Source organism: Balaenoptera physalus, assembly GCF_965194825.1.
Source record: "Balaenoptera physalus genome assembly, chromosome: 6".
Taxonomy (NCBI): domain Eukaryota; kingdom Metazoa; phylum Chordata; class Mammalia; order Artiodactyla; family Balaenopteridae; genus Balaenoptera; species Balaenoptera physalus.
In genome coordinates this window covers 33,603,611-33,619,767 of record NC_138885.1, presented here as the reverse complement: position 1 = coordinate 33,619,767, position 16,157 = coordinate 33,603,611, and the positions used below count along the sequence as shown (strand labels likewise).

The 16,157-nt window shown below is 35.8% G+C and overlaps 1 protein-coding gene across 4 annotated transcripts in view; it reads right to left on the bottom strand.

Annotated features, from left to right (window-relative positions):
- The window catches only part of THSD7B (thrombospondin type 1 domain containing 7B), a 1,195,438-nt gene that overhangs the window by 568,693 nt on the left and 610,588 nt on the right, over positions 1-16,157 (bottom strand). For all 4 annotated transcript variants that reach the window (XM_082464904.1, XM_082464907.1, XM_082464905.1 and 1 more), the window contains one exon: positions 7,857-8,667. In XM_082464904.1, the coding sequence (XP_082321030.1) occupies positions 7,857-8,667 (811 nt within the window). The remainder of the gene's footprint in view (positions 1-7,856; positions 8,668-16,157) is intronic.

Here is a 16,157-nt window from a genome sequence, read left to right as displayed (position 1 = left end):
GGAATAAAGAGAGGCATTACATAACCATAAAGGGGTCAATTTTCCAGGAAGACATAGCAATCCTTGATATGCAAGCACCTATCAATACAGCATCAAAATATGTGAGGCAAAAACTGATAGAACTGCAAAAAAAGAATAGATGAATCTGCTATTATAGTTGGAGACTTCAACACCCCTCTATCAGTAATGGACAGATACAGTAGGCAGAAAGTCAGTAAGAACATAGTTGAACTGAACAGCAGCACCAATCAACTGAATATCATTGACATTTATAGAATACTTCATCCAACAATAGCAGAATACACATTCTTCTCAAGATTATAAAGAACATTCACCAAGACAGACCACATTTCTGGGCTGTAAAACACACCTTAACAAACCTAAAAGAATAGAAATTATACAAAATATGCTCTCAAGACACAATGGAATTAAACTACAAATCAAAAACAGAAAGATGGCTGGGGAACCCCCAAATACTAGAGGATTAAATAGAACATTTCTAAACAATACATAGGCAAAGAAGAAAACTCAAAAGAAATCAAACACTTTGAATTAAATCAGAATGAAAATGGAACTTATTAAAATTTGTGGGATGCAGTAAAAGCAGTGCTTAGAGGAAATTTATGGCACTGAATTCACATATTCGAAAAGAAGAATTATCTAAAATCAGTAACCTAAACTTCCACCATAGAATACTAGAAGAAGATCAAATTAAATCCAAAGTAAGCCCAATGAAAATAATGAAAATTAGACTTGAAAGCAATAAAATTAGAAACAGAAAATCAATAGAGAAAATAACTGAAACCAAAAGCTGGTTCTTTGAAAAGTTCAATAAAGTCGATAAACCTCTAGACAGGTTAACTAAGGAAAAGGAGGGAGGTGGGAGAGGGAGGAGAGAGAGAGAGAGTGGGAGAGAGAAAAAGATATATATAGATATAGGTATAGATATAGATATAGAGAGAGAGAGGGAGAGAGAGGGAGAGGGAGACAGGGAGAGAGGGAGAAAACACAAGGCACTAATATCAGTAATGAAAGAGAGGTCATCACTACCACTAATGATCCCCATGGACCCCAAGGATAATAAAATAATATTATGAACAAGCCTATACCCACAAATTTGTTAACTTAGATGAATGGACCAAGTCCTTAGAAGACACAATCTCCTAAAACTCACCCAAGAAGAAATCTATAATCTGAATAGATCTATTATCTATTAAAGAAATTTAATCAATAATTAATAACCTACCAAAGCAGAAAACATCAGGCCCAGATGGGTTGAATTCTACCAAAAATTCAAGGAAAAAATAATATCAATTCTTGACAATCTATTTCTAAAAATCAAAGCAAGGACATATTTCCCAACTCATTATATGAGGTCAGCATTATCCTAACACTAAACCTAGACAAAGACCTTATGAAAAAAGAAGACTAAGTCCAATATCTCTCAAGAACATGTATGCAAAAACTCTCAAGAAACTATTAGCAAATAATATCCAACAATGTATAAAAAAAATTAGCAAATAATATCCAACAGTATACTTGGCTATACATATCATATAGCCAAGTATAATTTATTCCAGGTATGCAAAGAGGGTTCAATATTTGACAATCAATTAATGTAATCTATCCTATTAACAGACTAAGTAAAAAAAATAATATAATCATACCTATATATGCAGAAAAAGCACTTGACTAAAACCAACACCTATGATGATAAAAATTCTCAGCAAACTGGGAATAGAGGAGGACTTCTTCAACTTGATAAAGAATATCTACAGAAACCTACAGTTAGCATCATACTTAATGGTGAGAAACCAGATGCTGTCCTGCTAAGATCAGGAGTAAGGCAAGAATGTTCCTTCTCACTACTCCTACTGGACAGCATACTGGAAATCCTAGATAATGCAATAAGGAAAGAAAAGGAAATAAAAGGTGTACTTACTGGAAAGATATAAAACTGCCTTTTTTGCAAATTATATGCTTGTCTACATAGATAATTCCAAAGAATCAACAAGAGCAATAATAACCAAAAAGAAAAAAAAAACCCTCCTGGCACAAATAAGAAATTATAACAAGGTTGTAGGATACAAGGTTAATATACAAAACTCAACTGCTTTCTTGTAAAACAACAATGAATAATTAGAATTTGAAAATAAAAATACAATACATTTATTTAGCACCAATAATATGTAAAATCCTTAAGTGTCAGTCTAACAAAATATATACAAGACCTATATGAGAAAAAGTACAAAACTCTGATGAAAGAAATCAAAGAAGTTTTAAATATATGGAGAAATATTCCATGTACCTGAATAGAAAGACTCAATATAATCAAGATGTTAGTTCTTCCCAAATTGTTTATACATTATAAGCATTTCCAGTCAAAATCCTGGCAAATTATTCTGTAAATATCCAGAAACTGATTCTAAAGTTTATATAGAAAGACAAAAGTTCCAGAACACTCAAGACAATATTAAATACAAAGAAATTCAGAGGACTGACACTATTCAACTTCAAGACTATAAAGCTTCAGTATTTAAGACAGTGTGTTATTGGCAAAGAATAGATAAATAGAAGAATGGAATAAAGATACAGGGCCCAGAAGTAGATCCACACAAATAAAGTCAGCTGACCTTCAACAAAGAAGCAAAGGCAATTCGATGAAGAAAAGACAGTCTTTTTAACAAATGGTGCTAGAACAACTGGACATCCACATGTAGAAAAATGAATCCAGACAAAGACCACAAGATTTTCACAAAAATTAACTCAAAATAGATCACAGACCCAAATGTAAAATGCAAAACTATAAAACTTCTGGAAGATAACATAGGAGAAAATCTGGTTGACCTTGGGTTTGGTAATGTTTTTTCCGATATAACACCAAAGAATGATCCGTGGAAGAAATATTGACAAATTAGAATTCATTAAGATAAAAAACTACTTCTTTTTTTTTTTAACATCTTTATTAGAGTATAATTGCTTAACAATGGTGTGTTAGTTTCTGCTTTATAACAAAGTGAATCAGGTATACATATACATATGTCCCCATATCTCTTCTCTCTTGCATCTCCCTCCCTCCCACCCTCCCTATCCCACCCCTCTAGGTGGTCACAAAGCACCGAGCTGACCTCCCTGTGCTATGCGGCTGCTTCCCACTAGCTATCTATTTTACTTTCGGTAGTGTATATATGTCCATGCCACTCTCTCACTTTGTCCCAGCTTACCCTTCCCGCTCCCTGTATCCTCAAGTCCATTCTCTAGTAGGTCTGCATCTTTATTCCTGCCTTGCCCCTAGGTTCTTCTGACCATTTTTTTTCCATTTTTTAGATTCAATATATATGTGTTAGCATATGGTATTTTTTTTCTCTTTCTGACTTACTTCACTCTGCATGACAGTCTCTAGGTCCATCCACCTCACTACAAATAACTCAGTTTCATTCCTTTTTATGGCTGAGTAATATTCCATTGTATATATGGGCCACATCTTCTTTATCCATTCATCTGTCGATGGACACTTACATTGCTTCCATGTTCTGGCTATTGTAAATAGAGCTGCAATGAACATTTTGGTACATGACTCTTTTTGAATTATGGTTTTCTCAGGGTATATGCCCAGTAGTGGGATTGCTGGGTCGTATGGTAGTTCTATTTTTAGTTTTTTAAGGAACCTCCATACTGTTCTCCATAGTGGCTCTATCAATTTACATTCCCACCAACAGTGCAAGAGGGTTCCCTTTTCTCCACACCCTCTCCAGCATTTATTGTTGGTAGATTTTTTGATGATGGCCATTCTGACCGGTGTGAGATGATATCTCATTGTAGTTTTGATTTGCATTTTTCTAATGATTAATGATGTTGAGCATTCTTTCATGTGTTTGTTGGCAATCTGTATATCCTCTTTGGAGAAATGTCTATTTAGGTCTTCTGCCCATTTTTGGATTGGGTTGTTTGTTTTTTTGATATTGGGCTACATGAGTTGCTTGTATGTTTTGGAGATTAATCCTTTGCCAGTTGCTTCATTTGCAAATATTTTCTCCCATTCTGAGGGTTGTCTTTTGGTCTTGTTTATGGTTTCCTTTGCTGTGCAAAAGCTTTTACGTTTCATTAGGTCCCATTTGTTTATTTTTGTTTTTATTTCCATTTCTCTAGGAAGTGGGTCAAAAAGGATCTTGCTGTGATTGATGTCATAGAGTGTTCTGCCTATGCTTTCCTCTAAGAGTTTGATGGTGTCTGGCCTTACATTTAGGTCTTTAATCCATTTTGAGTTTATTTTTGTGTATGGTATTAGGGAGTGTTCTAATTTCATTCTTTTACATGTAGCTGTCCAGTTTTCACAGCACCACTTATTGAAGAGGCTGTCTCTTCCCCACTGTATATTCTTGCCTCCTTTATCAAAGATAAGGTGACCATATGTGCGTGGGTTTATCTCTGGGCTTTCTATCCTGTTCCATTGATTTATATTTCTGTTTTTGTGCCAGTACCATACTGTCTTGATTACTGTAGCTTTGTAGTATAGTCTGAAGTCAGGGAGCCTGATTCCTCCAGCTCCGTTTTTCTTTCTCAAGATTGCTTTGGCTATTCGGGGTCTTTTGTGTTTCCATACAAATTGCGAAATTTTTTGTTCTAGTTCTGTGAAAAATGCCATTGGTAGTTTGATAGGGGTTGCACTGAATCTGTAGATTGCTTTGGGTAGTAGAGTCATTTTCAAAATGTTGATTCTTCCAATCCAAGAACATGGTATATCTCTCCATCTATTTGTATCATCTTTAATTTCTTTCATCAGTGTCTTATAATTTTCTGCATACAGGTCTTTTGTCTCCTTAGGTAGATTTATTCCTAGATATTTTATTCTTTTTGTTGCAATGGTAAATGGAAGTGTTTTCTTAATTTCACTTTCAGATTTTTCATCATTAGTGTATAGGAATGCAAGAGATTTCTGTGCATTAATTTTGTATCCTGCTACCTTACCAAATTCATTGATTAGCTCTAGTAGTTAAAAAACTACTTCTCGGGGCTTCCCTGGTGGCACAGTTGTTGAGAATCTGCCTGCCGATGCGGGGGACACGGGTTCGAGCCCTGGTCTGGGAAGATCCCACATGCCGCAGAGCAACTAGGCCCGTGAGCCACAACTACTGAGCCTGCACGCCTGGAGCCTGTGCTCCGCAACAAGAGAGGCCGCGATAGTGAGAGGCCCGCGCACCGCGATGAAGAGTGGCCCCCACTTGCCGCAACTAGAGAAAGCCCTTGCACAGAAATGAAGACCCAACACAGCCATAAAAAATTAAAAAAAAACAAAAAACAAAAAACTACTTCTCTGTGAAAGACACTGTTAAGAGAATGAAAAGACAGGTCAAAGACTAGAAGAAAATATTTTTGAAATACATATCTGATTAAAGACTGGTATCCAAAATATATAAAGAACTCTAAATTCAATAATAAAAAAAAATTTTAAAAAAATAGACAAAAGATCTGGACACCTCACCAAGGAAGACAGAAAGATGGAAAATAAGCCTATGAAAAGATGCTAAACATCATATGTTATTAAGGAACTGCAAATTAAAACAAGGTACTACTACACAGCTATTAAAATAGCTAAAATCCAAAACACTGATAACACCAAATGTTGCCCAGGGGGTGAAGCAGAAGGAATTCTCATGATAAAGCCACTTTTGAAGAGACTTTGGAATTTCTTACAAAACTGAACATAAATTTATCATAATATCCACGAATAGTGCCCACTGGTATTTAGGCAAATCAGTTGAAAATTACATTCACATAAAAATTTGCACCTGAATGTTTACAGCAGCTTTATTTATAATTGCCGAAACTTGGAAGTGACAGTAAAATGATCATTGGTTTCCAGGGGTTTGGGGAGAGGAAAGGTGGGATCAGTAGAGGCAGCACAGGAGATTCTTAGGGCAGTGAAACTATTGTGTATGATATAGTACAGGTGGATACATGCCATTATACATTTGTCGAAAACCACTGAATGTACAACACGAAACATGAACTCTAAGGTAAACTATGGGCTACAGTAATGTATCAGTATTGGCTCATCCATTGTATCAAATGTATTACACAACTTGTACTAATGCAAGATGTGTGTATGAAACTGTGTATGTGTGGAGAGGGAGTGATGAGGAGATACATGGGAGCTCTAGGTCTGCTGTTCAATTTTTCTGTAAATCTAAAATCACTCTAAAAAATAAAGTCTATTAATTTATTGATAAAAAATAGAACATGGTAAAAAAAACAAGTAAACTATAGACTGAAAACATTCTGTGTAATATCCAATATAGGATATTAAGAAACAATGTTTGTACAGAATCACACATACGTATTCAAACAATAATCACCCAAATCATCTGCTTAATCTTTGGGGCTTCACAGAGGCAGTCAATGAAAGGCAGAAAATCACTCTTCAATGGACTTGCCAAGTTACATCGCATAAATCAGAAAGAAGCATCAAAGATAAAATATGCTCATTTGTGAAGTTGAATGGGAAAAAAAACCCAACAATCATCACATTACTTTGTTCTGAAATAGCAGAGGTAGTCCTTTGAGCCAGCTGTGGAGCCTAAGAAAACAGTAACTGATGCTAATGATTAATTCTAGCAATGAGTATTTCATCGTTTGGTAATTTCAGTACTACTGAAAGGCATCTTAATTTGGAATAAATTTGGTAATATATCAGTGATTTCATTTAAGACCTTCCAGGAGAAAGGTAAACAGATACTACTTTTAACATATTTCTATGATTTACATCAAGATACGACCATGTAAAGTAAAACAATTACAAATAATTTTGAAGCCTAAACTATTGTTTTTAAAGGTTTTAGTCCATTCCCTCTATAGGTTTATAATTCTAATTATTGCTGCGCAAGTTAATATTTTTATCAAATCAATGCCAAAGAAAACATTCTTGGATTAACTTATTGGTATTAGCAGTACTATAAAATATCTATAATTCAGATGTAAAAGAACCTGCTTAATCACTGAAACAAAGTAAACAAACCAAAAACAATCTTAAAAAATGTAAACATGAAGAATAAATATTTACATAATTTATATCCCAAATTTGAGAGTGAACTTGAATTTTTATCATTATAATAAATGGTTTAGTCTTTTATTACTGTAGTAACAAAAGACCAATTTTTTATGGAATGAAAGATTCTTTAAATTCTATAGTGCTTTACAATTTTCAAAAATTTTACACATATGATTTCATATAATCCCATAATAACCCCGTATTTCCCCTACCCCTATATTGCCCCTACCCCTTCCTTCTCCCCCACTGGTAACCACTAGTTTGCCTTCCATATGTATGTGTCTGTTTCTTTTTTGTTTTATTCACTAGTTTGTTGTATTTTTTAGATTCCACATATAAGTGATATCATATGGTATTTGTTTTTGTCTGACTTATCTCATTTAGCATAATGCCTTCTGAATCCATCCACATTGCTACAAATGGCAGAATTTCATTCTTTTTTATGGCTGAGCTATATTCCATTATATATATACATACCACACCTTCTTTATCAATTCATTTGTTGATGGATAGTTAGGGCACAAGATCTATTTTTTTAACTGACATATTGATAAAATAGATATGTGAAAATAGATGACTTATCCTATATGGTTGCACTACTACACTATTACACCAGAGTTCAGAGCATTGCTGGCCGAGACTCTAAAATACACTTGAAACTGAAAACTTCTCAAATGAAACTTGTAAAGACTCAAATCGCAAACCTGATTACAATTTTCCTGTTGTAGAAAGTCATAAAGAAATCTTATAAAATTACACTGTAAAATATTTAAGTGAATCAAAGATATAAACACTGAAGGCCTCCTACCTTAACATAGCATTTTTTCCGTCACTTCTTGTACACCAAACCTGGCGGGTTTGATAACCTATCTCTATGTTGCAGGACTTGGAATGGTGATGTGTCTTGTAACTTTGATGTCTAAAGGTGACCAGCTCCTTCGAATCAGAGTTAAAATCCAGAACGGTTCTTCTACTTAGGTTAAGTTCTTTGAGAAGAGGCAGTCGACATTTACTCCACGGTCCAACTTTAAGGCTAAACATATATTCCTCTGCCCCAAGAGGACAGGAAATGGGAGCATCACAGGCTCTTGACTCAGTCAGGTTGGGACACTGCAACCCTCCATAGAGAGGGGGGGCAATGGCTGAGCGAGTTCTATGCTGTAACTGCTTCCCACATCCCTTGCTACACCTGGACCACTGTGAGAACTCAGAGACCACACAATCCCGCGGGCAAGGGATGAGACAAGCTTGTTCCGTGGGGGGCTGAGGGGCAAAGTGTTCACATATCTCATTCACAGCCACGGTTCTGTTCAGCTTCTGAACACAACGCACCGTCCGGCGCTGCAGCCCATGCTGGGCTGTCACGCACTCTGTAGCCTGAGGTCTGGCTTGACCCAGGGCGGGAGGAACAAGCACACAGTGGTGCCAGTCAGAAATCTCCCACTGGAAGAGGTCTCTGTGCCAGTCACAGACTCGGAAGCAGCTTCTTTCCTTCGGAGGCCTATTGTTCTCATCACAGTTAGACAGGTGACTCGTCCACCCTTCAAAATGGAAACACCAAAGGGCACGACTCTGGATTCCTCCTGGCCCACAGTCTCCTGTACACCTTCCCCAGGGGCCTGCAGGCAGAAAGACAAGGGTGTCAGTTACTCCAAGATTCCACACCACCATCCACACAAAAACAGGTCAATCTGCACACCTCCTGACACAACCAGTGTGAAATTATTATGATGGAAAATATAATTGAGTGGCTAAAAATGTGGATTCTACATCAGTTGGCCCTTCTTGAAATCCCAATCCGTCTCTTACAGCAGTATCAACTTGGATGAATTACTTCAACTTTCTAAGCCTTAGTTTCCTACATAAGGGAGAAGATAATAAAAGCACTGACTTGTAAAGATGTTCTGAGGATCAGTGACATAATGTGATGGGAAGTAGACAATACACATTTAATAAATGATTGGTCTCGTTATAATTATTATGTTCCAAAGCCTATATACCTAACTCTATATTAATACTTTCTCGTTAGGCAGAGTTTCATCTAAAAGAAAAGCCCTAAATCCAGGATTGTAATAAACTAGGATTTTTCATGTTTCCAATCCTTCAGCTCACACCTTAAGTAGCTCAGAAGAGAAATACATTTTTAAAAATAGCTTGCTAAGCATCCTAAATATGTTTTCATTTTCTAAATAGCTCTCCTCAGTTCTGGTTTTTGCTTGCAGAGTGAGTTGCGTGAAAACGAAAAATCTGATACGGTGGGGGATGGGGTGTGGGGGGAAGGTAAGTTAATAAAAGAAGCAGCAGTACTGAATAGTCTCTGGAAATTCTGCCCCGACAATCCTTGAAATATACCTGTTGGGTAAAGCTTCCAATGTTAGCTTGTAATATGCCAAATCTTTTCATTAATGAATTAGCTTTGTGAGAGAGGGTTCAAAAAATGGACAGATGAAAGAGCTACCCACTGATTTTTTTTTTTTTTTTTGCATCTAATCTATAGACATACCAGCTGGCCTCATCCAGAAGGCTGATCATCTATCTTTCCACGAGGACAGCAAGTAATCACATTTTGTGTCAATGGAAAAAAAAAAAAAAAGTTTCCTCTCTTTTGCTTTACTTAAAAATGTAATATGAGCCTGAAAAAAGTGTACCAGCTTAACCATGTTACGTTTTCCCCTTTACTAGGTTTGTGATCATCATAAAGGCATTTCACACCTCGAAAAACATTTTAATTTACACAGGCGAGAGAAAGAAGGTGCAGTCTTTCTTTCCTTCCCCAAATCTGATCAAACCCCAAATGCCACTTAATTACTTCCTGGAATGTATTTTCATGCACATCCAGTACATTTCTAGGAGCAATAAATGTGCACACAGGCACGTGCATTTAGGAAGAGATGTGCCTCCCCAGAGAAACAGGTATTTGCACTTGCGGCCACATGCTGCAATGAGGATCTCTCACTTTAGCAGGACAACAGTTTTGGGGTTCTAATGTACACAGTCCTCCTGGTTCTTCCTCCCAGCCCTGTTCTGGATGTGCAAACCTGCTGTTCTAGGCAATACCATGTTAGGTACAGTGCCGATGATTTCTGTCTCCCTTCAGTGCCCACGTGCTGGAGTCTCTTCTTGATGAAATGGACAGAGGAGTTTTACTGGATTAAGTCAGCCTATAGTCACCAAAATGCCCTTGGGTTTGCCCACACTCTTCCCTAGGTGAGTTATCCCAGCACTGCCTGCTCAGGGTACAGTAAGTGCACATGGAAAGTGCAGCTTTCAGCACAGGATGATTCAATCAACCATCCTTAATTCTGATGATTTCCTCTTCAATCACCCACAGTTTAGTACTCTGCAAAATGAGATGTTCATTGTTACATGACAGCTATTTGCAGGCTCCACATGTCTAGATGTTCTGGAGCAGGTTCCAGGTCCAGTATGCCATTCCTTGTCCAGAATCTCAGACCACGCATGCAAATGTTTATTATCACCAAAAACAAAACCAGGTTACTCAGTAAAGGACTATTTCAAAAAAATACATGGCTGCAGCAAACTTTAAAAATCTAAAATCAGTCTTGACTTATCTAGGAGTTTGGGATTAACATATACACACTACTATATATAAAATAGATAACCAATAAGGACCGACTGTACAGCACGGGGCACTGGGCTCAATATTTTATAATAATCTATAAGGGAAAAGAATCTGAAAAAGAATATGTATATAAAGAATATATATTCAGTTTATATATATATATATATATATATAACTGAACCACTTTGCTGTACACCTGAAACTAACACACTGTAAATCAACTATACTTCAATTAAAAAAAATAAAATAAAATCAGTCTTGAATGATACAAAACAGTTATTGGTTAAAATGAAAACAAAGCTTTTTTGTAAAGCACTGCATTTTAAAATATAGGCTGTCAGTTTCTCTCTGTTTAGGTATCAAATACATGCAACTCTCTACTTAGGATTTGTTCACATAAATTAAAGAATATAAGATCAGGAACGTGGAGCCCCTTCTAACCAATCTTGAAAAGCTAACATTAAATTTAATCAATCTAGAACATCTTACAAAGTGATCCTTATTCTTACTTTTAAAACATCTGATTAGCACATTTTCTTATTATTAATATTCTTCTTCTAAGTTTTCGCCTACTTTCAAAATTGTTAAGGTAGCTCTTTTTTATTTGAAATCATTAATATTTTAAACTGTATAAATTACTGTTCTTCCCTCAGCTTTCATATCTCCATCTATACAGAATTTCACCAAACAGCCAAATTTTTTTCTAGATCAATGGAAGACAAAATATAACTATTAAGAAATAATTACTACCATTTGTTAAAGGCTAGCAGTGCTGTGCTGGGCTTGGCTGCTACCAGGGGACTGTTAAATATTCAGGAACTTTACCAGGTGGTTGTTAAATCATTCATGATTTAAAATCAGCCATGGTGGGAGTATTTACACCACATTACAAATCAAGTCACATCAAGGCTTTTTTTTTTTAAAACAGAGAGCCAGCTGGTTTATAGTACACCAATGGTGATTTCACAGGTGCCTCCCTTCCTTCCTTCCTTCCTTCCTTCCTTATAACAATCCCATGAGGTGGGGCTAGTTTGCTCATTTTATCAGTTGTGGAAAATGAAACTCAGAAGTTACAATGCACACCCAAGGTTACACAGCTAGTGCATGCTAGGCTAGAATGGGACTCCAGATCTGTGGGACCCCAAGCATGGGCTCTTGGCCTGCATTTGAAAAGCGTCTTTTCTAGGGTGCGCATTGGTATGTGTGATCCTATGATCATAAGGCAGATCCGCTTGTTCGCTTAGCTATGATCTCTCCTATTTGTTTGTTAATATTCCTTTGGATATGAGTAGAACAAGTCATCAAGGTGGTGTGTGCACCACGATTTCCCCTTCTTGACCCTAGAAATTTAGGGCAGCAGCTCTTGCATAGTAAGACACATGTGTGTTTATAAATATTAGTCAGTGCATTTAGGAAGGCACAGTCAAGGGAGAATAGTTTTTCCGCATGTTAAAGCAAACTCTGCAGACAACTGAAAAACATGTGAATAACAGGCAAACGTAAAGTGAACTGGGTATGCTTGGAATGAATGAAAAACAAATTGCAAACAAGACGTCCAAGATACAGACAAGACCTCTCAGCAATTGACCTATAACAATTTGCATTTCTCAGGCATGGAGAGAAAATGTGTTCCAGGATTTATTCAGTTGTGCTTGGATATGAACTTTAAACACACACACACACACACACACACACACACTCACTAGTGAAAATCACATAGCCCTGAGGGATTTTGCCATTTCAAAAAACATGCATATTGAAGTAATAAAATGTGACCTGCAGTTTGAAAAATCTTAAATCCCTTGTCCAAGTTCAGAAATAGAAGAGCCAATTAAAATTTTGAGCAGCTGCATGGAGAAAAAGAATATCACTTTTAAGTTTGACATATATATAAAACATATGGTTATATTCAGAATATATATCTGAGATAAATAACCTAAAGAAACAAATAAGAAACCTATGTGTAAACAGCAATCATTTTATACTTAATTGGAAATAAGCCTCAAGTAATACAAATAAAACAAAATTTTCATTACTCTAGGAGATGGACCCTAAAAGATATTGCTGTGATTTATGTTAAAAAGTGTTCAGCTTATGTTTTCCTCTAAGAGTTTTATAGTATCCAGTCTTACATTTAGGTCTTTAATCAATCTTGAGTTTGAAGGTTCCTTAAAAAACTAAAAACAGAGCTACCATATATGATCCAGCAATCCCATTGCTGGGCATATATACGGAGAAATCCATACTTCGAAAAGATACATGCACCCCAATGTTCATTGCAGCACTGTTTACAATAGCCAAGATATGGAAACAGCCTAAATGTCCATCAACAGATGAATGGATAAAGAAGATGTGGTACATATATGCAATGGAATACTACTCAGCCATAAGAAAGAATGAAATAATGCCATTTGCAGCAACACAGATGGACCTAGAGATTATCATACTAAGTGAAGTAAGTTAGACAGAGAAAGACAAATATCATATGATATCAATTATATGTGGAATCTAAAAGATGATACAAATGAACTTATTTACAAAACAGAAACAGACTCACAGACTTAGAAAGCAAACTTATGGTTACCAAAGGGGTAAGGGGGGTAGGGGGAGGAAAAAATTAGGAGGTTGGGATTGACATATACAACTATATGTAAAATACATAAACAACAAGGACTACTGTATAGCACAGGGAACTCTACTCAATACTCTATAATAACCTATATGGGAAAAGAATCTGAAAAAGAATAGATATATGTATACGTATAACTGAATCCCTTTGCTGTACACTTGAAACTAACAGAACATTGTAAATCAACTATACTCCAATATAAAATAAAAATTTAAAACAAAAAAAAAGAAAAACAAAATTTAGAACAATTAAAGGATTAAAAGTTTAATTATATACGTAATGGGGCTTTAAATTAACACTTGAAAACATTTCAATGGTGTAATAGGAATAGTAATTTTATACTTGTTTATGTGCACAAAGATTATGTAAAAACACCATCCACCTGCAACTCACTATCCTTTCTATGAGATAAGCACAGCTACTCTGGAATAAACTGTGAAGTATTTAAAGTCACATCAGTTTTAATTAACACGTTAACATTTTGGTTTAGTAAATATTTTGGACACGGAAGGGTAGCATCGGTGAATTCTCAGGTTATATTCACCTTTAAAACTGTGTGATTCCTCTTTTTTTTGCCTCTGTTTTTGCAGAAAGTGCAAATCTGTGAATGCTCTAATGTACTATTCCTCTAGAAGCAGAAAAGTGCTGGCAAATTGTATTCTCTTAATTAAGTTATCCTTAAGTGGAGTAGTTTAGATGAATGTATCACCCGAACTAAATCATCACAGGTAAGGCAGCTCGCTGGATGCCTGAATTTTAGGTGTAGTAATCAGTAAGAAGCCTGCCACAAAGAAAAAAAGAGTATTCCAGAGAACGGGGAATAAACATATTCCCAGGAGCTTTCACACAGTACTCGCCACTGTTTGAGGCAGCAACCCTGATTTAATACCATTCATGCAATAGGAAGAGATGTTTGTTTTATTGTTCATTTTTTTTTCAATCACAGCTTTTATTACCCTGACATTGCTTTATATTTAACTTGGGCAAGAGTATTGAGGAATGACATGAATGACAAACCCGAGCGTTAGAGCCCTAAACAAATTACTGGTGGATAATTACTATGCCAAAGCACTCAGAAGCCTCAGCATTATAAAATGTGACATAAAACAGCGCTGATCTACTTGTAAGATGACTCACCTCCAAGAAATGGCTTGAAATTTCTGTCATAATTTTCACGTCTCAAAAAGCTTTCACACTGATCATGGAGGAATTAAAGTAATATCTCCATTACACAGTGGACAATTATCTAGGAAATCACACTTTCGAAAATACATCAAAGAACCCAAGGGATGAAAACAAAACCGGCCAGCGAGCATTCATTCAGTGAAACAACCATTATTTTTTACCTGCTACTTGATAAGTAGTGTGTTAGACTCTGGGAATATAAAAATGAATGAGACATTAAACACGTGTCACGAGAACTGTGCACTAAATATAATGCCAACATGTTCATGAAGAGGACATCTGGCCGCTCCCTCAGACCTAGCTACACTTAGTTTGTTCACATTATTAACAATCTTAATTTGGTTTCCCAGAGCTCATTAGATAGAAAGCAGCAAACCAGAAGTTGAGAGGGACCACTGGAGGCAGGTACACTGATGAATGTCAGAAGAGATGATAGTTGCTGAGTCTACATTTCAAAATCTATCATGATAATTAATAATGTCCACTAGCAGGGGATGTATAAAGCCACCCAACACTTTCTAACCTCTCAGAGCAAACCTTCTTATTAGATATATCCATTTGTGAGTTATGCCTCTGATAGAAACAGACACACAACATGAAAAATGGAGAAACAGAAAAAAAATTTTAATGGGAAGGAATTTAAACCCTAATGTATTTCATTTATTTCTTTTTTATCTTATTTTTTAAAATATTTTATTGGAGTATGGTTGATTTATAATCTTGTATTAGTTTCAGGTGTACAACAAAGTGAATCAGTTATACAAATACATATATCCACTCTTTTTTAGATTCTTTTCCCATATAGGCTATTACAGAGTACTGAGCAGAGTTCCCTGTGCTATATGGTAGGTCCTTATTAGTTATCTATTTTATATGTAATAGTGTGTATATGTCAATCCCAATCTTCCAATTTATCCCTCTTCCCCCCTTACCCCCTGGTAAGTTTGTTTTCTACATCTGTAAGTCTATCTCTGTTTTGCAGATAAATTCATTTGTACCCTTTTTCTAGATTCCACATATAAGCAATATCATATGATATTTTTCTTTATCTGTCTGAGATACTTCACTCAGTATAACAATCTCTAGGTCCATCCATGTTGTTGCAAATGGCATCATTTCATTCTTTTTTATGGCTGAGTAATATTCCATTGTATAAATGTACCACATCTTCTTTAATTCCTCTGTTGTAAAAACAACAAACACATGGAGGCTTAACAATATGTTACTAAATAACCAACGGATCACTGAAGAAATCAAAGAGGAAATCAAAAAATACCTAGAGACAAATAACAATGAAAACATGACGATCCGAAACCTATGGGATGCAGTAAAAGCAGTTCTAAGAGGGAAGTTTAAGCAATACAACCTTACCTCAAGAAACAAGAAAAATCTCAAACAACCTAACCTTATACCTAAAGCAACTAGAGAACGAAGAACAAACAAAACCCAAAGTTAGTAGAAGGAAAGAAATCAAAAAGATAAGAGCAGAAATAAATGAAATAGAGAAAGAAAACAATAGCAAAGATCAATGAAACTAAAAGCTGGTTCTCTTAGAGAAGATAAAATCGATAATCCTGTAGCCAGACTCATCAAGAAAAAAAGGCAGAGGACTCAAATCAATAAAATTAGAATTGAGAAAGAAGTTACAATGTACACCACAGAAATACAAAGGATCATAAGAGACTACTACAGGCAACTATATGCCAATAAAA